Here is a 24013-nt window from a genome sequence, read left to right as displayed (position 1 = left end):
TTTGATAGCTTTTTTCTTCCCTTATACTTTAATGAACGGAGGGGCTTTAAAAATACAGCTCCCTAATGATAAAAGCAGTAATCAGCAAGATCAGAAGAAATAACATAGAACAATGTATAATAAAGAATATAGAATAACAGTAGGTACCTCTACATCATGGAAAGCTCCCTAGGCTCATTTTGTATACTAATATCTGAACCAAGTTGAAGACTTTATGCAGATACATCCACCCAAGTCTGTACCTGATTTGGTGTGTTTAAATGTAAGTCAAGTGGCATCCTTACTTTTCCTGTTTAAATTGCATAATTCTTCCAAATGACTTACTATACAGTGCTTAACATTATGATTGTTTGAATATAACCGGCCACAAATTCCTGGTGGCAAATGTTTTTGGAACTATTTTATGTAAAGTACAGAAAAGAGAAGATGCTTTGGGCACATTAATGTAGCTTGTCATTCGTTATTTGCATTGTGAAATTACTGTTTGAATATGTGTCATTGGAATTTACAAGGATGTATGCGGTTAGATACACACACAAGCACACATAGTCCACACACATTTGTAACCTTTTAACACAGGCATGTAGGAAAGTGCCATTAACTGTATGTACATCCATTTCCCTGGTTCCAGACACTTTTTTTTAGGTTCTCACTCACTAGCTTACACTTTAGAAGGATAAACCTCATCTGTACTAAGAAAGCTTATCCCAGTGAATTGGTTACAAACCTATGAGAACACCCTAATACATTCCTCACATCTTATTTAAAATCTGGCAGAGTAGCTTGAAAATAAGTGGAGTCTACCTCTGATTCTACTTTCCAGGACCATATCTTCAGTAACACAAAAACATTCACGTTCATATTTTCGGGAATGTCTGTCTATGTCATTTAAAAAGATTGACTCAATAATCTCACAGCTTCTTGGTCTCTTTCGGTTGAGGACCAAGTGTGAAGCACTTGGTTATCAGGCTATATAACCTCCATACTGACCACCAATTCCAGAGACCTCCCTTGCAGAGGCTTCCACCCCAGTTATTTGCTTCCAGCCCTGCTCATCCAAATAGTGAGCAGGAGGATCTAGATTAAATGGGAGGAAATTGTCAATCCATTTGGCCTTTTCAAAAAAGCCTTATTCTTTTTAAGTGGAGCATTTTATTCAACTTAACTTTCTTTATACCTCCATTTCTATTGTCCAGGACTTTGAGAGGTCATCAGGTATAAGCAGCTGGGCTAAAAATTATATCTTTATATAGTGAGTATAGAAGAACATTAGTTTTATATATAGTAAGTATAAAAGTATACTTTATATAGTGAGTATAGAAGAACATTAATATAGAAGAACATTAGTTAATTCATAGGAACTACTCTCAAAAGTTGAAATCTTCCCTTTATGGCTCTTCAAACTCTATCATATAATCCATTATTGTATCCAGGATTTGGCAAACACCCCCATCCCAATTTTCCAAGATAGTTTCGAGATTAGGTATTCTCAACGAATTTGTACTTGTTAGAGCTCTGACCCATATTTTTTTTTCCAGAAAGATGGTGATCCCATAGAGGAGCAAGCTCTGGGCTAGAGAGACCAAACCCTACCTCCATTATCTGCACAAGTTCCTCACTAGTCCTTCCTTGGGCATTTATACCCTGTCCCTTTGGTTCCTCCTCTGCCAGCCCACTCCTCCCCGTGCCCCCCCCAGAGGACGACCACCATCACTGTCTCCCACACATGTGGTACCCACAGAGGCAAACAAAACTCTGCAGAAGGCAGGTTTTCCTGGGCTATAATCTAAAAACATAACCAACCACAGTGAAGTATAACCAGGAAGGACAAAGGACATGGCTAGAATGTCACTTGCTAGAGCCTCAAACCTCACAAGACTTCTAATGTAGTCCTGAAACATCCTTCCATCATTTCAGGAGCATGAAGTTCATTCTGTTTTAAGAGGGAAAAAAAAAGCGCAAAAGAGTTTGGTCAAAAGAGTTCAGAGTAAAAGATAAGACTCCTGACCCCCAAAATAAGAAAGGCTACGTCCAGAGGGAAGAGGGCTAGAGGTAGTGGTCCAGTGACCACTGCAGTGAGATGTCATCTGTGTGTCTAACAAAAGGGAGAAGTCATGCTGCAGGGCTATAGACCACAGGAAGGCACGCATGGGGTGTACATGGCAAGGCCCTGGAACTCCAAGGCCCTTGTCTGACAAGCTACCAGATGGGGTGCTCTCGCCCATTCATGGAGTGGCAGGGGCATATGGAGACATTAGAGTGGAGCCGAGGCCTTTAGCCATGCTACACAGAGCTCCCAGGTTTCTAGGTTCTTCAACCGTGTTTATTTGCATGACCAGAAAGAGAACAGACTCCTTCACAGGAAGAATTTAAAGCAGATCCAGCAGACCTTCTGCTGGCCACCACCTTAGTTCAGCTGCATTTGCTTGTGACCACTTCTTTCTCAGGGAATTGTTATTCCATTCTCAAGCCTTTCAAGCTTGGCTCGCCTCCTCCACATCCTTCTTTGAAGATAATGTATCCCATTACCACCTTCCAAGGCCTAGTTCTGTCTCCTCAAGCCCCCCAGTAGGAATCCCAGACCTGAGGAGCTACAAGAGTCCTCTAGCATTAAGCCATGATCCAATCATATATTGCATGTTGTCCTTTTCATCTAAGAGATGAAGTTGACAAAATATCAAAAGCACTTATGGGGTAAATAGGATACTCCTCACCTGCTCTATTTCCTGTGGATGACAAGCAGTAGCATTGATAAGGGTGTTCTTTGATGCCGCAGTATACATTTGCAAGCATCCTACCTTAGCTGTCCTGTTCTCATTAGACTTATCAATTTTTTCCAGTTATTCATCCATGTTACTTTAATAACTCTAATCAATAACTCTAATCCCATCAAGATTTTCATTAGATTAAAAAAAAAACTTTTTAATCATAAAGGGAACCAAAGGCAATTGTGACGTCACCTCTTCCATTTCCTGAGTTCATAAGAATGTTGACACTCTATGTATGAAGCATTGCTTGTTTTGACTCACTACTCGGGGACAATGTGATACAATCAGCAACCAGAATAGAGCAGCCAGAATGCAAGGACAAAATCAAAAGAGCTACTGGTCAATATTCAGTTCCCATCGGTTAAAATCCAGGATCCAGTTTACAAACACGGTATCATTGTTGGCTGGAAAACATGACACGAAGCTCTTTCATTGGCAGAAACCCCAGTTACCTGGGCATTGATTAATATGCATGTGTGCACACACATGTAGGCAATAAGCATTTGCTACTAAAAACCACACCAAGAGTCTTGGTTAATTGAATAAGTTGCTTGAGTTCTCTGCAGTATGAAAAGGGCCCACGTTTCCTCTTGTTCTTTAATTCTAAATTAGCTAGGCTGTTTATCTTATTCCTAAGACCCTAGTCCCTGACCAGGTCCTTCAACTGTTCAGGAAAGCCAGTTAATGGAACTGCTGACTCACTGGTTTACAGAGCACAAAACTCGTCTGCTCTGCCATCTCATCAGACAGCTTAAAGGAAAAAAGTTTTATTTTATCTTTGCCTCCTCAACCCCTTGAGCCATCCCCAGTAAATAGATTTAAGTGTACAGATGTTACAGGCCTCTGCCACTAATGTGTTTTTATATGCTTCTAAGCTCTAAGAAGCAGAAGGGCTTTTATTTCAGAAAGATAACAACGGTACTTGCCAGTAGCACACTGCATGGAATTAAGATGTATTGTCTTAACTGTAGTGCCTCGATGAACTTTGATCACTGGCCTAGGGAGACAGGGCTATCATTGCTTAGGTGTTCCCCCACCATTATTGTGATTTATTTCTTCATGGTTTCGTTTCTGATTTTGTTGGTTTAATTGGTGTGCTGGCTGCATGCACTTGCTGTTGTACTTGTGTCAAATGATTCTCGAACTTCCTTTGGAAAGCACTAATGAATAAGTGCTATTTCTCTTCTCTATTGTTGGGTTTTTTGTAAAGTTGCTCAAATGCTCTCAGGTATGGCGGCTCTGAATGGAGGACTTGGCGCCACAGGCTTGACGAATGGCACGGCTGGCACCATGGACGCCCTCACCCAGGCCTACTCAGGAATCCAGCAGTATGCGGCAGCCGCGCTGCCCACGCTGTACAGCCAGAGCTTGCTGCAACAGCAGAGCGCTGCAGGCAGCCAGAAGGAAGGTAGGTGCCTGCCCTGGGCGGGCCTGGCAGGCCCAGCCCTACCCACACTTGCCTTTAGAGCACGCTTAGAAGATGTGGAATGGAACAGGTGTCATAAGGAAAGCACTTGCTTTATTGCTAATATTTACATTTTTTAAAAATGGCCCTGGGCTGGGGATATAGCTCAGTTGGTGCTTCCCTCAAGTGCACAAGGTCTTGGGTTCAATCCCCAGCACCACAAAAAAAAAAAAAAAAAGCCAGCCTAAGACATTTCTATCAGTCTTCTCTTCTGTTCATCTTATATTTATCTTTCAGTTTTTCATCAATCGCTTAAGATGAACTTCTACCCATTGGGCATTTAAATGTACTTATTCATTCTTGACATAAAATAATTCCCAGATCAGTATAGACCATAAGTTTCTCCCTTTAGTAGAAGCTGCTCATTAGCAGAAGGGAATGAATGGACATAGGCTCGTGCCAGAGCCCTAGGTTTGCAGCGTCCACTCACCCTGTAATTGTGTGGCTGCCTCTCAGTAGGCGACAGTTCTCAGGCTAATGATAGAATTCACGATTAGGATCGACTTGGTCTTTGTTTAATTGGGGGTCTTTTGGGAAAGCAAGTAAGTGACTGATTGCCTTGCTTCTGAGGCAAAATAAATTTCAAGAAGTTAATGCTAAGAATAAATTAAAGCTAATTATAAGATGGCTAATGACCTATTCCAAATAAGGATAGTTTGTCATTCTTCCTTTTGATTTCTTCCTTAATTGAAGTTGATATAAAGCAGAATCATCAACATGCTATTTATCTTCTTTCTTCCTTATTTAGAATGTGGGAAAAGAAGCTAGAATAGGGAAATAATAATAAAGAAGATTTTTTTTTAATTCCTTTCTCCCTTTCCCTCACCCCATTGTTCAAAAAGGCTTTTGTCTGAATACTCTGACTTTAAGCATGGTGTTCTATAAGAACTAGAATAGTTTTACTTAGTATATTTGTGATATTTAAGAGGACACAGCTTAAAAGACACCCATGTGTTTAAAAAAAATAAGGTTTTCCCTTTTGATAAATAACCATGTAGATCATTAAAAATCAAAGATACGTAATCTAAGTTCATCATTTCAGCTTTCTCTCTGCTCTTGCTATATCTGCGATTACAGCTTTTTTAACATATACATTGTTGGGATGTGAAAGGGGCCCTTGTCATGAGCACCAGAGGTCTTCCCCAAGAAAAGCTGTTTACTTGGTCCCTTTGGGGTCTATCACGGTGACAGATGTGGACAGCAGGAGGGATCCTGTAAGACAATGGTATCCTCAGACAAAGAACATAAAACTAGTTCCCCCTCATGGTTTTAGAGAATCCTAGTCACCTCTCCATTATCTAACAGGCCTTAGAACAAACCAATAGCTTGTATCACTGAGAAAATGTCCTCATCAAGACTCAAAATTCAGTGGTTTGAGGATAAAGCCTGGACCCTGAAATAATGTTTTTCTGAACTATCTCACCCTAGCCCACTGCCCTAAGTTGGTTTGCCTTAAGTTTTAGGGATTTGTAAAACAGATCAAAATAACTTTGCTAACTTTAGGTACATAGGCTATCAGCATGGTTGAGAGTTCTTATCTGTGGTGGTAGTGGTGGCGGGTTTCGATTTGTCCAGTTTTGTTTTGTTTTTCCATCATCTCTTACCTTATCATACCTGGGCAATTAGTAAGACCCTGACTCAAAACAAAAAATAAAAGGGCTGGAGATCTAACTCAGTGGTAGAGTCAGATCTGGGCTCAATCCCCAGTACCACAGAAAAAGGGAGAGGGGATTATATAGGATGAGGAAAAAACATAATAATACTAAATAATTCCAATACTAAATAGATTTTTATATTTCCTAGTCCATAGTTCTGTCCTTTAGTCAAAAGAAATGAGAGGTAATTTGATGTATTTAGTCCTGAACCGTAATATATTTTCCCCATGATAAAATAATTATAAATAATCTTCACCCCAGTTAAATCTTCTGAGGGATTATGGGAACCCTATGGATCTAAGTGCAGAAAAGCTCATCACCTTTCTTGCCATTCCTAAACATCCTCTGACCACTCTCACACCTTTCCATATTCTGTCCTTGTAGGCAGCAAGTCATAAACACACACAGCCTTTAAGCACCCCAGCAAGTACTGGTGGTCTGTGCTTGTCAGGTACCCTGTGAGAAATAAGGAGTACAAACACCTCAACCAGCTGGAGCCAGTGAATATAACATAGATAACTCTCCCAAGTTAAAATGCCATGGAAGAGGGAAATGGGACAAAACGGTGATTTGCAGATGGTAGACAGGTTTTTATTACTTCTAGGACAGAGAAGATGATGAGTCTCAAGTGGAATCCTTAAAAAAAATAAAAAACTATTTAGTTATTTTGGTACTAGATGCCTGCCTCAGTTGTAAATAAGGGTGTTTTTCCACATGAAATTACTTTTTTGGGGAATGGGGAGATAGCTCAGTTGGTAGAGTGCTTGCCTTGCGTGCACAAGGCTATGAGTTCAATCCCCTGCACCAAAAAATAATAATAATACTTTTTTCTCATTTCTATGATAAAAAATGGGGGGGGACCAAACGTTTTCCTTGGTGATTAAAAAACAAACAAAAAGCACTGAGAGGGAGGCAAATCAAAATGTTGACACTTTTTCTTGAGAAAATAAGCAAAGATCAGCGCCTCCTTTTGATTGTCCAGCTGTCCTTGAGAGCCAAGGGTGGAGCTCAGCAGAACAGCACTTGCCTAGCCTGCACAAGACCTGGGCTCAGTTCCTTGGCACTACAAGAAGAACAAGACCCGGCCGTCTCAGTACTTCCAGGGCCTCCATCTCTGGCATAGATACTAAGTGCACACATTCTAAGTGCACACATTCTCGAATGCCAGCATTGCTAAGACATACCTAGGAACCTGTCTTGGGCATTCAAGTTGCATTTCCTCCCTAGGTTTCAAGAGGCCATGCACCTTACAGGTCAAATCAGATCCCATTAATCTTCATTTGTGCATTTGGATCTTTTATTGGAAGGAACATTAAAAGTGGAATCAGATCTGTGCCCATTGCAAAGGATGTGCATGGCACAGCAGCACTCAGAACACCCAAACTCTCCAGAGTTTTGGGTTTTGCACCTATTCAGAAAACATTTGAGGGTCTATAGTTGTGTCCTTTCAAAGTACAGGCTGCCTCCCTTGCTCTGGAATGTCAATATATCCATAGAATTCGTGAGCACTGTTAAAGTGGTCATAGAGATACATTTCTAAATAAGAAGAAATGCCTCATCTGGGGCTTTAGGAATTGGCCTCAAGAAATCTTCCTTGTGAGAAGTCCCATTTATTGGGATGCCTTTTTTCTTTTATGATTTATTTTGTGGGGGCAGGTGAAGAAACTTGTTGGATGTCTCTTTGCAATGATGTTTATCCATTTATTTTTTCAAAGTTCTTTTTATCCCAATTTTTTTTTCAGCCCAAACACACAAATACCCTTCCCCTCTACCTAGGGAACCACTGCAGCCTGTTCCCTGCAACTTCACAAAGAGGGTGGGCAGGCCTGGCTCCTCTCCTGTGAAAGCCAGCTGCAGCCATGAACCAGCTGCAGAAGTCACTCGACCGATTCTGTAAGCTCCCTCCTGCCCCAGACACCCTGCCTGGATGTCCAAGAGCCACCAAGTCCTTATTCTCCTTGCAGCTCATTGGGTTTCCTTCTTTTTCCTCTTTTAATTTTTGGACAGCTCTCCTACAGGTGGGTAGAAGGTTTGGAGAGGGAGATGGACAGGAATATAACATCTCTTCCCTTCAACCAGTAGAGCTGAGAAGGTCTTCCCTATTCTACTCTTGTTTCTGGTGTTAGCTGGAAAAGGATAAGTACAAGGGAAGAGCTTAACTTAGCTCAGGCTTTGAGAAGCTTCTACATCCATTTCCAAGGCTTAACTGGGGGTGTAATTCCTATCAAAGTTGTGAGACTCTAACTACCATTTCCCCCCACCCTGTTGACTCATTGCCAGTCATTTCTAATAAAGATGATTATTATACTGTGTGTTAAAAAGATTTGGTAAATCAAGACTGGCTGGATAACCAGGTAAAGGATCAATAAATTCAGGCAGTGTTACTGCTATATAGATGATTCTAAATCACTGCACTTGGCATTGGATACCCAGCACACACTCCCCTTCCCTGTGAGACGGTCGACCACACCCAACAGGAAACTCAGCCCCCAGAAAAACCCATGCCTAGATTCTCTGCCCTGTCCTGCCCATACCACCTTCACTCCATGAAAAGGAAAAGCAAATGTGTGCTGATGTGTGTACACATGACCCCAGAAAAACCATTTGATGAGGAAGCTACTTACAGCCAGTGTCTATTTGGAAATTAGAAAAATGTGAAGGGTGTTTTCCTGAAAGACATGTCAGTGCTTGACACTTATCCATCTGTTTATTCTTTTATAAGAAAAAAACAAATGACTTAGCCTTCCTGTTGTTAAAGGATTCCTAAGAAGAGACTTTGGGAACTAAGACTCAAAGGATACCTTACTCTGATTTTTTCTTCTTCTTTAGGTCCAGAGGGGGCAAACCTCTTTATTTACCACCTTCCACAGGAGTTTGGAGACCAGGACATTCTGCAGATGTTCATGCCTTTTGGAAATGTTATCTCTGCTAAAGTCTTCATTGACAAACAGACCAATCTGAGCAAGTGCTTTGGTATGCAAAAGAAACCAAGCTAGACTATTATAGTAGACTCCCCCAAGTGAGGAGTCATGGGAAGGAAAATGTGAAAGACAGCTATTTTTGGAGTCAGGATAGGGCCTTCGTGTGTGGTGGTATTTTCTGATTTTTCTGGATGCATGTAAGCAGATTTGGGTAAAGTTCTTTAGTCAAAATAAAGAGGAAGGGACTATATAAAAAGAATCTAGGAAATTTCCTTATATTAAGTAACACCATATGCCATAGTGTCTTACTATACATCCCTAATAATCTTTTGTTGTAGAGCAATAGCCATTTCTTCAGGCCCTTCAGATGGAAGCATGAACTTTCATCAGATGGAAACAGAGATTGTAGTTTAGTCTCTACTGGTATACAGTAGAACTGAAGACACTGCCAGTGACTCCTTATACTTTCAGGTTTAATGACTCAGAAACCGAGGCATGGGTCACACTGTTAAGTACACACACACACAGCCACAAATACACACACATTCACAAGCGGGGATGCCAGGCTGCTGCTACAGTTCCACGTGCACAGGATGAGCAATTGATGTATCTCATGCTTACACAGAACACTGTGTTATGAGGCATTGGAGGGCCAGAATTTGGGTTTGTAAGACTGGCAGGAGCTAAGTGGGTGAGTATGGAGCCAGAGAGGGTGCATGTGTTATCCAGACACAGGAAACCCGGCTTCTTAGCACACCTAGTTTTCATACCATCTCTCCTCAAGTAGCATGGCCTCTACATCCTGTGGCATTTTGGGCTCCCTAGGAGTGTGAGGAAAACTCACAATGTGCACTGGTGTTTACAACAGGAGGACAGTATTTGTTTAATCCATTCATTGTTTTATTTCTCAAACTTGCTGGCCCCCAAAGTAGTTTAGAAACCAGGTGTTCACAGCATCTATTGCTCATCTGGCAGGCTCTGACCCAGTTTGAGTTTAGAGCATTTGCTTTACTCATGCCTGCAACTAAATAATTCATGTTGGTCACAGGCAATAACAGTAGCATAAAACAAGACAGAATAGATATGAGCCAGAAGAAACAGAACTGGGTGTCTGTCAGCAAAGAGGGAGGGTGGTTCTCAAATACCTTCAAGTTCATACCAGTTTAGTTGACTGGTAGTGGGTAACCAGGCCAAGGAGAACATCTTGGATCCTAAAACTACATTATCATAATGCCTAATTTCTGTGCATCACCCAGGAAGGTCAAGCCACTGTCTTTACTGCAGTGGAAAGGCTGTTGCTGTGCTAACTATATGAACCCCTTCGTAGTGGTTCACAAGAGGGAAATGGAAGTTAAGCTGTTTCATGGGGGGCTTTGGGGATCAGAGTTTACCTGTGGAAGGCTTCCCCACACAAGATTTTGAAGCCAACATTTACATTTTTCACAGGTGAGCAATGTTCTAGGCTCATATGGAGACTAGAAAGGGACTGTGCATTATGGTTCAATTTGAGAAAATATGTCTACCTTGAAGAGATTATATATCAGTCCACAAACTACTTAACCAGTGTGTTCATAATGGTACAAGTTACAGCCTTAACTGTATTCCTGTGAACTAAAAGCCACAGCATCCCAGGTCTCCTGGGAGCTAGCCTAAGTTCTTAGGAATCCAGTTGGCTAAATTCTGAGTCATAAGATAGCCCATTCTTTTGTTCGTACCTCTTGGCTGGGTTTTGGTATCCATATCTTGACCCATTTCCATCCTTTAAGCATCTTGCTAGTTCAGGATAAAGACCCTGAGGGAAAGGAGAGAGTAAAGTCAGAGCAAAAATATTAGATTTGAGATCACATTTATTGGGAATTAGATGTAATACTAATGTAAGCAGCCATTTTTGCAAGGCAGCCTGCAAAAAGCTTTTCTGCTGTATGACCATTTTTATTAAGTGAGGAGAGAACGCTGCTCAACATGTATTTATGTCCTTTGCTTCCTCCTCTGGTTTATAAAGGAATTTTCTCTTTAGCCTTAAACTTTCACAGTAAATAGATGGAGACTCTTAGTATAGAACCTTCTGAACAGTTGATGTTCAGAACTAAAATTAAATCTATACAATAGCTTCCTTTCAACTCTATAGCCAGTAGGAACTATAAGAGCTTACTGCTTGCCTCAACTTAACTAATGCTTTGCCTGTACCCCTACCTTGGCCTCACCCCCCAGTGTTAGAAAAAAGTAGGATCAGAATTGTGTTTCAAGGCCTCTGCAGAGCATCATGGGTCCTTTTTCAAAACCATACCCTCTCTACTGCTTTTGGCAGAGGATGTTGCTGTAAACAAACATACTGGGAATTCTGTTGAGAAGATTAAGTCCTAAGCTCTTTAGACCATTTATTCCTCAAGACTTTGAGAGATTCAAGGTAGCAATTTCCTTCTAGTTGAATTTTCTGAAGTTCTGCAAATGGAAACAGAGCTGAGGGGAAAGGCCCAGCATTTCCTTGGGTTCTTCTCAGAAATGACTACAAAACATTAAAAATGAAGTATAAATTATCTAATTCAGTAATGGGTTAATTCTGTAGTTGACTCATCCTCTAGCTAAATAGGTGTGGGCGCTGACCACAACTATAAGGCCCAGTCTCTATGTGCTGCACTGCAGGGAATTGGCGACCCCTCCCTCTTCCACGCCTTTCAGCCTCACTGGTAGGAACATGTGAGCTACTGGGGCCCTTGTAGCCCTGGAATATTTGTACCACTGCTTACATGGGTGAGGCTTATCCACCTGCAAGTCTTTCAGAGGGATTCTAAGGGATTTGAAACACAGATTTGACTTGAAAGCAGTAAATAAGGAGACTAAATTCACTTAAACAACAGTTGCAATTTTAGTTTTCTAAGGCAGGTTTTTGCCTTGTGTACCTAATTACAAGTCCAGCTACCTTTTTTACTACTTCTCAGTGGACATTTCCAGCATCATCCGCCCCTCAGACATGCCCTGGACACTGATGGCACGCAATAAACTGAGTAGCACTCCACTGAGCTCGAGGCCGGCACCTATGAGCATTTGCAGTTATACTGTGCCAGCCATCCCCATAGCCCTGGCTCCCCTTTCTACTCTGCTCCCACTCCATCTTGACCCACCTTCCTTCCCCTTTGTGTTTTCCAGGTTTTGTTAGCTATGACAATCCAGTCTCTGCACAAGCTGCGATCCAGGCGATGAATGGCTTTCAGATCGGCATGAAACGCTTGAAGGTGCAGCTGAAGCGCTCCAAAAACGACAGCAAACCTTACTGATCCCAACCCCAGAGGCTCCCTGCTCTTATTTTAGCTTTCTTAGGGTAAGTCCCACAAGCCAGCCTGTTCTCAACAGGGAAGGCAGAGGAGGACCACATTGCCAACTTTTACCAAGAGAGACGGTTATTTTTACAATAAGGCCTCCATTTCCCCCACCCAGCCCCTGACCCAGTCTGCCATAATTAAAACTTGGGCTACCTTGTTTATATTGAGTCAATTCCTCCTCCAGTTGTGCCACTGTATTCTCCTTTGTTTTGCAATTTGAATCTCCTTTTACCTTTTTTTTAAATTTTTTTTGTTTTCATTTTTGCTTTTTTAAAGAAAAACATATATACAAATAAATGACATCTTGAGAATTTAAAAGGCAAACAAATGCTGATGTGCAATTCTAACTCTGAAACCACTGGTGCCCCGAGAGCACTGCCTGGAGCATTCACCCCTCCTTGTCCGCGCCCACCCCTGCGGAGGGCCCCCTGCGTTTAGCGAGGTGGCCTAGCAGAGGGAGAAGCAGGAGAAGCACTTAAAACAACACAAACGTCTTTCCACTACATCGGTTTGTTTTAATAAGTAGGATTTTATTTTAGGGTTCAAAGAAACATGACATTTATCGGTCAGATTATTACACTGGTTGTCTATTTTGTTATTGTTTTATTTTTGTTTTTAGAAAGGATTAATGTAAAAAAAAGATTTAGAGATCTGTTTCTTAAAGCTACAGGGTTTAAAAATAAAATAAAAATGAGTGAAAATACTTGATGTTTCTTGAAAGATAAATTTAATAATAATAAATAAATACATAAATAATACATAAATAAAAAGAAAGCCACAGGCCTGTAAATTTTATTTGTAAAAAAAGCATTTCTATTTTTATACAAAATTTTTACTGCCTCAGAAATAATGGAAGTTATTTATTGCCTATTGTTAACTTATTGGGTACCTAAAGAGCAGTTCTCTGTCTAGCTAGAACCTTCTGAAGTAGTCTCTAGAGGAATTGTTCTAGGAATGGGCTTTTTCACCGTTGAACCCTAGACCTAAAGTTCATGCTTTATCCTCTCGTTGTTTGTATCTGTCTGATTATTTTGTTCGTAATTTCCATTATCTAGTTTACAGTTCAGTTGTCTGACTTCCCCGTATGTTACCTTTGTTGAAACTGGACCCTCTTCCCTTTCCAGTCCCTCACCCCAAAACACCCAGAATCCATCCCTTCTCACTCTCCAGATGGATTCTCTTGGGGTTTCATTGTGCTGTGGAAAAGAGTGTAAGAAATGCAAATTATGTGAATGGCTCGTAGACTCCCCGAAGACCTAAGATTTGCATTAGTTTTTCTCCTGCACCCTTAAAAGTGATTTTGTTGCTGCTGCCTAGATTCTGTGTAACTTTTTACTCTTCCTTGTTTTTTCCCTAGACATCTTCATGCCCGTTAGTTCATCGTTTGCCTAGCATGTCCCTGTGGCGTCTCAAAAAAAGTTTCATCGTCCCGTCATTGTTTCTGATGTCTTTCTGACCTCACATCATATTTGGTTCTCCTACTGACCTTTGATCTAGTTTGACCTTTGAAATTTGCATGTGACCTCATCTAGCTATGAATTCTGGGAAGTCAATGTGAAAAACATTGCTGCATTCATGCAAGACTGAAATTATTAGACAAATTAATTATAGAAAAAAAACCTGTGGCAAAAATGTTTCTTTCTTATTTTTTTTTTTCTTTCTTTTCATAAAACAGACTTGAAAGTATTATACAGGGATTGGCATTCTTCCCGGTCACTGGTAACAATAGCAATATGTGTCCAGGGACACAGAATGTTGGTTTCTAACAGACTACTTCCAAAAACAGTTTGAGAAAAAAAACTGTCTGATTTTAAGTCTCTAGAGGTCTGTAATAGTTTTTACATTTTTCAGGCAGTGTAAAGTTTTTTGATAAGGCCATTTTAGGTGGCTCACTTTCTCATTAAGATATATATATAGAACCACTTTTTGTAGATTAGTATAAGAAAAATATTTACCCTGTTTTGGGGCAAATGCTACCTATTTGTGTCACCTTTTGCTGAACTGACTCACAGTTAGACAATCCATGGTTTAATGCACATGAAATTACCTATATTTTATACTGTTTCAATGTACAGGAGAAAGGTTACTGTAAACTGTGTTATGTTGGTGCTTCCGTGAATTAAGTTGTGGTTTCATCATGAGTCTTACGGTCTTAATGTTCTCTGTTGATAAGACAAGTTTAGAATTGGTTTACTTAAAACAAAAAACAAAAAAAAAGAATTTCAAAAAAAAAAAAAAGTTGTTTGCTTAAAAAAATTTTTTTTCATGTGAGGAAAAAAAAAACTATTCCAGAATAAGTTTTGTGTTGGCTTGTGAAGCATTGATGTCATTTTTTTTTATTGTGGACTATTTAGATGTGTTTGTGTTCAGCAAAATGTGATCTGTTTTTTTTTTCTTTTAAAGAAAAAAAAGTGAAAATATATAGTGCCAAATTCCAAAGGTACTTCCTTCCTAGAGCTTCAGTGTGTTTCTTGTGAGAAGTAATTTGATAACATGGGTATTTTATTATGTGTTTTGTATAAATCCCTAATATTTAAAAAAAAAGGTTAAAAAGTTTGTTAACTTGCTATTCTGTGGTCTTGTTGCCTGAAATTGTTATTGTTTGTTATTTCTCTATGATGTTTTTTGTAAGACATTGTATAAGTGCCCATGTCTCACTTTTTTAACCCCTCTGCACATCAAGGCTGTGAAGGCACCCTCACAATGTATTTTCTTCATACTATATGGAAACCTCTAAGGTGAGAAAGTTTTGAACTTTTAACCCTTTCTACCCAGAGCTATCTGGAATGTTGGTAACTTTTTATAAACTGTCATCACTTGAGTTTGTTTTGGGGTGTTCCTTTTTCCCGCCCGCATATATCAGCTGAGTGATAAATTTTTACTACTTTCTTTTCCTTTGAGAGCCAAAATTCCACAAGGCAAATTTGAAGGGGGAAAAATACTCAAACATTCTCCAAATTTTGTCCTATGACATTTTTACTTTTGATTATTTCTGTTTTTTTTTTTAATTCCTAATGTGCTGCTGGAATTAGAATTCCTAATGTCCTGTGCTCCTTCTTCAGTTTGAATGAAAAAACGGGGGGAAGTAGGTAGATTCAGTTCCTAAATAAACCTTAAAAATGCCGTATGCTTTTTGAGAACAGATTTAGTGGTATGTTCTAGTCTAGAATATTTTCATATAATTACAGTCAGACAACTTTTGTGGTAGGACTGTCTTTTGAGGAATTTTACTTTTGTGTTTTAAATGCTCCTAAATAACCTTCAGTTAGCTACTGTGCTGGGAATTCTCTGACTCCAGTGGACGCCTCTGAACGAGCAAGGTGTCTCAAGGGAGAAGCCCAGAGCCCCCTCCCCTGCACTTTTTGCTTTCTGGTTCTTCAATTGAACACACTGATTGAACACAAAGGGGACTGGCCACATAAGTAGAGCTGGGTTCTTGACCAAATACCTTCCTGCTGCCACTTTTTAAAGTGCCATATTACTTTCACTTGGACTTTCTGTGAACAGATACCTTGCTGTCTTGACAAACCTGAATGTCATACCTACAGCCCCATCACAAAGCCCAGCCTTCCTGAAAGCCAGCCCTGGAAGCTTCTTGGTCTCAACTCCCTTTTCCTACCCGCCCTGTTTGGTCTAATGTGCGTGTGGACGTGATAGCCCTGGGATGGAAAGGACTAGCCTCTAATGATGCAAAAAACAAAAACAGAAGTTTCCTTCTTACAGCACATGCACTTCTAACGAAATGATTTGTATTATCCTCACACGTGTTTACTACTGCCGGGGCCTTCCTGCAGCCTCTGAGGGCTATTTTGTACTTCCTGCAGCACTCAGCTTAGTAACAGGTTATTGCACACGTCTCTCATGTGTCATGGTGGTGTAGAGATACTTACACAGAAACGCAAGACAACACCATTGGAATTTCTTAGACCATTTCATTCCAAATCTATTCCTTTACCAATTACATTAATCTCAAAGTTTGGTTTTTTGGTTTTTGGGGTTTTGTTTATTTTTTGTTTATTTATTTTTTTTTTTTTTACCAAAGCAACTGCCCTCCTTTCCTCTTAACCCACCTGCATCTCCCCCACAGAAAAACTGAGAGCAGTTGACAGGAGGCTCAGGGTGGGCACTTTGAGCGTTTCTGATTTTGCAGGCAATCAAGACAGTGTATCTAAGATGAAAGTCCTTTTTTTTGGGGGGGGGGATTGGTTTTGCATGTTTCATTGTTAAAAAAAAAAAAAAACCCTCCTCAGAGACAAACTGTCCTTTTTATCTTTTAATATCAAAAGGAAAACAGCTGCGAGGGTGCAAAGGGCCTGTGCCAGGAGACAAAACACGCAGGGAAGTGACTTTTTTTAAATCAAGTGTAGAGAATAGTCATTTTTAAACTAAATTAGAGAATTGTGACAAAATGGCAGTCCTCAAAGGCGTAACAAGTTCATCTTTCTTTCACCATAGGGGTTATAGTTCTTTGGCTTGTGCTACTCTGGAATCATTTTACTGTTTCTGTTTTTATTAAGTGCTAATTAAAAAGAAGAAATAAAATTTTAAAAAAACCTGTAGTTTCATTACCTTTTTGAATAATGTCATACAAAAAATGTATTTGTGTTTTTTTGTGCTGTGAGAATTGTTGTTTGTAGATTAATAATATCATTTTGTTTAGAATTACAAAATAGTTTTTAAATATTGTCTGAGAAAAGCCAAAGTTAATGCAACCTAGTGGAAACTGTAAGACCATTTGAGTATTGTTTCTGTTTTATTGATGCATTTGGATTTTGTTGTTTGATGGAATTTGAGCCAAAAAAAAAAAAATACGCAGGCTTTCCTATTTCTACAACTGATTGTACTTATGCATTTTGTACCAGTGGAACTTTTTATACTGGAGATTAAAAAAAAAATGGAAATTTTTGTGGCTTACTCTCGTGGGCCCCCTGACAATGACTGATTTCAAGTTTGATTTCTGGTTGATAGAAAGAAAGTTGCTTTTCTTTTGAGAATTAAAAACTTTGGCTTGATTTCTTTTTTCCCTTTGCTTATATCTAGCATTAGAATTTTGTCTTAAAATACAGCGGTAAGTTTCACTTTTTATTCTGTATTGTGCAGTTACACAATAAGGTAATTAGATTTAGAAGTACTCAGTCACCTTAAGTGGATAAATGTATTAGTTAAACTTTAGGGGTTTGCTTTTTTGCTGTTTAGATCAAAGTTTTTTCTGATTCTTCTGTCCTCATTGTGAACATAACCGTGTAGTTGAAACAGTCAAACTTATTTTTGTAATGTATGTTACTGTGTGATGCGGTTTTTGGCTTCTGTCTCCAATATTAAACCATTTTCCTAATACTTGTTTCTCTCTCTGCGTGTTGTATCGTTGGTGGTCATTGTATGTTGGTGATGCATCTACACACCTCACTTGTTTCACCTGTTTTTTTTTTCTATATGTTGTGTAAAAGATACAGTCGATTCCACCTAAGTGAATATCTGATTTGGGGAAACTGCACACCAGCCACCTTTCATTTATGTACAATGGTCCACTCTGACCACTGCTTCCAAGACTGATACTTTTTTCTGTGGTTCACCTAAATAACTTCCCTACCAAGCTGGTTTGCCAAGACATTTTATGGTCTTTTGACCATATACGTTCATTTCACCACTTCTGACCTCCTTCCCCTTCTCCCTCCCTCATGAGTGTATATATTTACATAAACATGGATATATATGCACACACATGTGTACATATATATAATATGCATTTCCTAATGTTCACTAAAATCTGCTGCATTACCTTAAGAAGAAAAGCAGCAGACTTGGGGTTTCTTCTGTCTATCCCCAAGTCCAAAAGCATATCATTACAGTCAAGCTCTTCTCAGAAACTAATCACCTTTTCAAATGAAGTGAGCTCTCGAGGGAGGAAAAAATAAACTTAGCTGGTGAACAGAAGATGTGAAAAGGGTTAAACTCAGTTCTGTGTTGCCATCAATCAATAGATATGTATAGAAAAGTAATTTAAATTATTTATTTCTACTAGCTAATTGAATCCAGGAGCAGCTTTAATAATTAAAACTAATGGAAGAGAAAAGAAATATTTCCAAGTGCTCAAATGGAAGCTCTACTCAGTCTAAAGGGGGAGATGAAGCTTCTCATGCTCAAGTCCTCAATGGCATGCTGTCCAAGTCCACAGGAAAGCTCGTAATGCCCCATGCACTCCACACCCCTCCTGGATGCACGCACAGCTAGGAGTAGGCTGTGTTCCTGTCACCCAACCCCAGTCATCACAAAAGAGAAGAACTACTCCTCACATGCCCTCCACATCTTAGGCCAGAGGCCCTCCTCCCTTTTCTGCCCAGCTCCTATGCTCAGGAATCTGACTGCTCTTAAAGTGCTCTTAAAAGATTCCATGATGTCTGCTCCCTGTCTTCTCTCCTCCCAACCTTTCAGACGCACAAGCTCTGTCTGCCTCAGGCCCCCAGCACCTGGTGCCAATGAGATTTCTCCCCGCAGGTGCTCAGGCTCTCCGCCCTCTGGTTTCAGCTACCCCTCTGGCCCCAAGATTGTATTTTTAAGTAGGGTCAACAAGAGGGGCCTAGTGAGGTGGAGGAAAGGCGGCTCTTTCTCCCATAGGCCAGACACCTCAGTGGTAGTGACTGCCACCAGCTCCAGACCTGCACAGAGGGGAGCTGACTTCCTGCCGACACTTCCGCTTTAAGCCTCATCACAGCCTTCCATCAGCTGCCTCTGAAAACCCACTGCTCACTAGTGGGAAAAGACGGCTAAGGGTGTGATTTCTTTTTCTTTCTTTTCTGAGGGGGTTGGGGGGCGGGGGGCACGAGGGAGGGGAGACTGGGGAAAGAGTGTGATTAAATTCCTTACAAGATGCAAGTGTTTACTTTTAAAATAATATAACCACCATTTGGCACAAGGCAAAATACTCATGCTAAGTGAAGGAAGGGAAGACAAAGCCAGTTTTTGCTGTTTTCCAAAAACAACAAAAACAATAATTCTCCAAAGAAGAGGATGCAAAAGGCTAGTTCCTTAAGCACGGATGACGGTAAAGTTGGTCCCTGCTTAAATTCATACTTATTTTGATTTATAAAACACCACTGCAGGTGTATCTGCCTGCCATGCATGGACCACCTTGAGAATCAAGGACTGCCAATGCTTCCTGGCTGACGGGAAGCTACACGCCTGCCCAGCCCACAGCAGCTGCGGGCCGTCCATGGGCTCAGCCTCTTGGCTAGCAGTCTAGGAAACACAGTGAACATAAATGTACTGTGAATCGTTCCTGATAAGTGAATAAAACATTGTGACCAAACAATCAGCTTATTCACTTATCAGGAATCGACTGTTCTGCTAATTCACTGTTTTTGTTTTTCATTTCTGTTGTAGTTCACTACTTTTGCTGTGTTCTGTTTTCTCCTCTCATGCTTGGGCAAAATCACTGGGAATATTATCTTCATGTGACCATGAAACGTTTATATGGAGTGGAAATGATATCTTAACAAAATCTATGCACTTGCTATCAGGAACACAATACTGGATGTGTCTTATATATATTGAACTATAGTACTCGATTTCTTAAATAAAGCTTAAGAAAGGACTCTGTTGTGTGTAAAGTTAATGTGATTATTTTTCAAAGCAGTGTTTCTAAGGGGTATTTTTGTTCTTTTAAGTCTTGAGTGATACAGGATATTTTTCATTAAAATTATATCACTGGCTTTATGACTTAATATTCAATAAATTGACTTTGGAAACAAAATGGAGTGGGGGGAAGTTCTTCTGAGTTCATTTTAGCAAGTGATCTGGAAAACAGTCCCCTTCCTGGTGACCACAGCAAATCTCTAATGAGGCACTAGGGGTGGCCAAACAGAGCAAGCCCTTCACCTCTAACGGACCACCAGAAAACATCCAAAGTCCACCCTAACCTAGAAAACCCAATTGTATTGCTGAATGTGATCTCTTTAGACTCAGAAGAAAGGGGACAAAGGAGAAAGGCAGATCCAAGAGTAATGCTGGTTTGTGTCGATACTTTGCCAGAATGATGTGACACTAAAACTATACCCTGCTGGAGAACAATGGAAGTCCTATTCAGGACCACAAAATGAGAGACAGCAAGAGAACGTATTTGATCATTCCAGATGAGAAGGGTAAGATTTCAAAGTGCAATGTGAGAGAGGCATCCGGAAACAGCTGCACAGCCTAAATGGGAGGCCTGCTGCTGGGCCCTTTGAAAGAATATGTTTGAAATTTTTCCTACAGGCCATAAGTTTGAACAGAACAGCATTTTCTGTTGGATTTTTTTGCTCTGGGTTTTTTTGTTGGATTTGTTTTTCTTGCTTAATGTTTGATTCTAAGAAAAATTCCTAAACTTCTATTTGCAAAATGGCACAGAAATCCTAATCCAAAACATATCCATCCCTGGTAATGAGGGACAGAAAGAGCATGGTCAATGAAAACGCACTGAACAATACAAAATTCCTCTTCCCTTCGCTACTTTCTTCCACCCCAAACCTCCAAATGATACAAGTGTCACATACCCAAAAACCTCCAGTGAAGGTGAGGGATCAGAGAAATAGCCACAGGAAAAGGCAGCCAAATCAAGGGACCAGGGTGGGGAGAGCCGACACTATGAGAACCACTCATCTGTATGAACTGGGCTCAGGGATTACTATTGGCTGCACCGGGGAGGCACCTTGGAACATCGTCACAGCCTTCCCTTGCCAGCCAGTGGCACTACTAGAAAGCATCCCCTTTTTTCAAGAGGGCACATCCAAGCCATCATGGGCAGGAAGGCTCTGAGCCCCACGCAGGGAAGAAGAACGAAAACTAGCATACTCCCTTCTTGGCCGGCAGCCCTGAACCAAGAGTACCTGGTACTCTCCAAGTGGGGCAGCTGCTGAGAACCCTGCATGGAGTGCCTGAGGCAGGTTCGTAGGACAGGAGCTGCTTTATGAGAGAAGCTGCACTACTTTTGACCTCTCTCTGTTGGTCAGCAAAGCAGTCTGTCACCAACTTCTACTTGCCTGCCTCAGGAGAATGTTTTCAAGAAGAAAAATATTACATATACATATACATATATACACACGGCATACGTAAACACACATGTGTATACAGTGTTCGGCAACTGGTCAATTAAAGCTGCACAAAAGAATTCCCATCTTTGGGACACAATGATCCTTCATCATGAAGCTGGTGTGAGAGGTACAGAAAGTGGGTGCTAGGAGCATTCTCTGGGGAACCAGATTGCCTACGTTTGAATGCCAGCTCTCCCTCTAAATACCTGTGTGACCGTTTTGTGCTTTAATTTCCTCATTAGCAAAATGAGGGTACAATATAATACCTAATGCATGGGTTGTTATGACAATTAAGCCAACATATAAAAATGATCTCATCATATATAATAAGCACTCAATAAACATCATCCAGTTAGCATGGACGTACCCAGGACTTGGTTAGCTGAAAGCCAGCTCTGGCCTGGTCTGTACCTTCTAGCTGGAATCATTTCAGCCATCTCTAGAGCCCTGCCACTCTCCATGGGTAACTACAGACAAGAACTAACCACAACCCCCAGTTCTTCCAGCACAGATGTCAGCACTCTCAAGTCCCAGAACAGTCATCCATGAATGGCACCCCACCTACCGGGTTAGCACACCACACTGTTCCGCCCTGAGTCTGCCAGAGCTTTGGACCCCATTCTCAGACAAGGAAGCCACTCCTCACACTGAGGCCACCCTTTCCTGCTTCTAAGTATTATATTTAGTCATCTCTTTCACAAAAGGAAGACCTAGCTGTCTAGTTTGTTCCCAAGGCAGGAAAGAGATCAATCTCCTATAGACTTGCCTAAGACAAGCCTGCAGGTTCTGGGCCTTCCGGGGTAAAGTGATGTCCTCAGCAACAACCAGAATTAGTCAGTGACTACCTTGAGAACAGCAGAGGTGGAGCTCAGAAGCCCAGCAGAGAGCCCTTAGACCCTCCTCATCATACCCCCCGTTTCACCAAAACAGCCGCCTTGGTGTGTTTTTCTTAGTAGTGATCTGTGTCGCCGCTTGTTTAGGAAAAGGATGTTGCTACACGTTAAAGCCACTGCTTTAGCAAAGGGTGGTTCTGAGAGGGGTTCACCGTTACCCAAGCCTGTGGCAAGCTCTGACTCTCTCTGGAGTCATTCTCCCGTCCCCCTTCCTTCCTCATCTCTACTCCCATCTTCCCACAGTTCCTTGCGATTCGACATAGCATTCGCTCTTTGCTGTATGCTGTTTACATGTTGTTTATGTCCATCTCCCAAGAAACTCTGTGTTCTTCAGGGAAGTGACTGTGCCTCACACAGTGCCTGGTGGGTGAACCGAGCAAAACTCCGTAACATCATGATGCCAGGTGGGGTTATGTGCTGAAGACCCGTGAAGAACACACTTTTCATGGATTCTAGTCCATGAATGGACTCACTACTGCTCAGTCATAATGCCTCCATGCTAGAGCTCAGAACTCTGTCCGGAGGGAGGATCAAATACCATGGGTGATGGGGCAGAGGAGCTGTCCCTGAAGTCTTCTACACACCAATATCTCTACCAAGGGCAGAGCTGATCAAAGTGGTCCTGTGTGCTCGAGTCATGCTTCCCAACTGGCCAACCACAGCACATTCTCACCAGTTTACAAAATGCGACCCACCCAATAACTTCACCGCTTTAAAAACTATTAACCAAAACAAATGCCAAGAGCCTTATGAAAGAAGGGAGGGGATTTTAAGGAGTGACAGGCCCTATGTAGGAACAAAGGATGGGGGCTAGGGCATGAGAAGAATGTCCACTGAGTGGACACTGCAGTCACCAGCCCAAGGCCCCAAGCCCACAAGCTTGTTCTCCATCTAGTTCCCAGCTCTGTCCACCTTCTCATTCCACTGTAACTGTGTCCACCCCTGAAGTGGCCCATTCAGTTTCTCCTCCAAGCTAGATATACACCTGTTCCTAGTATCAACTTATACCAGCAGCCATGGAACACCGGGGCTCTCCTCCCTGCTTTCCCTTGCCTGTAATCCTCTGCAGAGCAGCAGTCAGAGAACCAGAGATCCCCAACTGCCTGACCCGGTCATGGAAAAGCAAGAAAGGCAGGTGATCCCCAGTGTTTGACTACAGCAAATCAAAAAGGAAATACTGGTGATCCTATCCTTAAAGAATGTGACAAATATATTATCCACCTACATCATGAATTTGGAAACTGATCTAATGTAATGTTTTCCAGGTCATATTACACAAACATTAACTGCCATATACTCTCCGGGAAAAATAAGTTTGGTAGCCAAGAAACATGAGAAATCCTAATAAGAGTACTTTCTCTCGGAAAATCACAATGTGCAGTTAACATGAAAAGCTCTGAGAAGTCTTCACTTCCTGCCAAGATCCACCTATGTAATTCTGCTTAAAGCAGAATTAATAAATTGTGCATTTGTTCTTGAAACTTTTTACCATAATACCTGCCAATAAGAGGGCTGTTACAGTGTGGTGGCGAAGAATTTGGACTTTGGAACAACTGGAGTTTGCATTATGGCTCCGCCACTTATTAGCTATGATCCTGAGCAAGTTACTCAATTTCTTTTTGAGGGGGTGGAGGGGTTTCAGGGACTGAACTCGGGGTCACTCAATCACTGAGCCACACCCACAGCCCTATTCTTTGTATTTTATTTAGAGTCAGGGTCTCACTGAGTTGCTTAGAGCCTCACTTTTGCTGAGGCTGGCTTTGACTTGCTTCCTCCTGCCTCAGCCTTCCAAGCTATTGGGATTACAAGCGTACACCACCATGCCCAGCTCAATGGATATAATAGTGATACTTGTCTATATACAAGATACTCATAACAATATTTGTAACACAATAATCACCAGATAAGTATCCATTAACATTCAGC

The 24013-nt window shown here is 41.1% G+C and overlaps 1 protein-coding gene across 8 annotated transcripts in view; it reads left to right on the top strand.

Annotated features, from left to right (window-relative positions):
- The window catches only part of Celf2 (CUGBP Elav-like family member 2), a 497862-nt gene extending 480396 nt beyond the window's left edge, over positions 1-17466 (top strand). For 4 of the 8 annotated variants that reach the window (XM_077802701.1, XM_077802700.1, XM_026391838.2 and 1 more), the window contains 4 exons: positions 3997-4176; positions 8718-8861; positions 11957-12128; positions 13487-17466. In XM_077802701.1, the coding sequence (XP_077658827.1) occupies positions 3997-4176; positions 8718-8861; positions 11957-12084 (452 nt within the window). In that variant the 3' untranslated portion in view covers positions 12085-12128; positions 13487-17466. Of the gene's footprint in view, positions 1-3978; positions 4177-8717; positions 8862-11956; positions 12129-13486 lie in introns of all 8 variants that reach the window. The other 4 variants (XM_077802699.1, XM_077802698.1, XM_026391836.2 and 1 more) reach the window with 1 other exon arrangement.
- Positions 17467-24013: the final 6547 nt, after the last annotated feature.

Source organism: Urocitellus parryii, chromosome 9, assembly GCF_045843805.1.
Source record: "Urocitellus parryii isolate mUroPar1 chromosome 9, mUroPar1.hap1, whole genome shotgun sequence".
Classification (NCBI taxonomy): Eukaryota; Metazoa; Chordata; class Mammalia; order Rodentia; family Sciuridae; genus Urocitellus; species Urocitellus parryii.
Note: the sequence above shows the minus strand (reverse complement) of the source record. Positions and strands in the feature narration are given on the sequence as shown.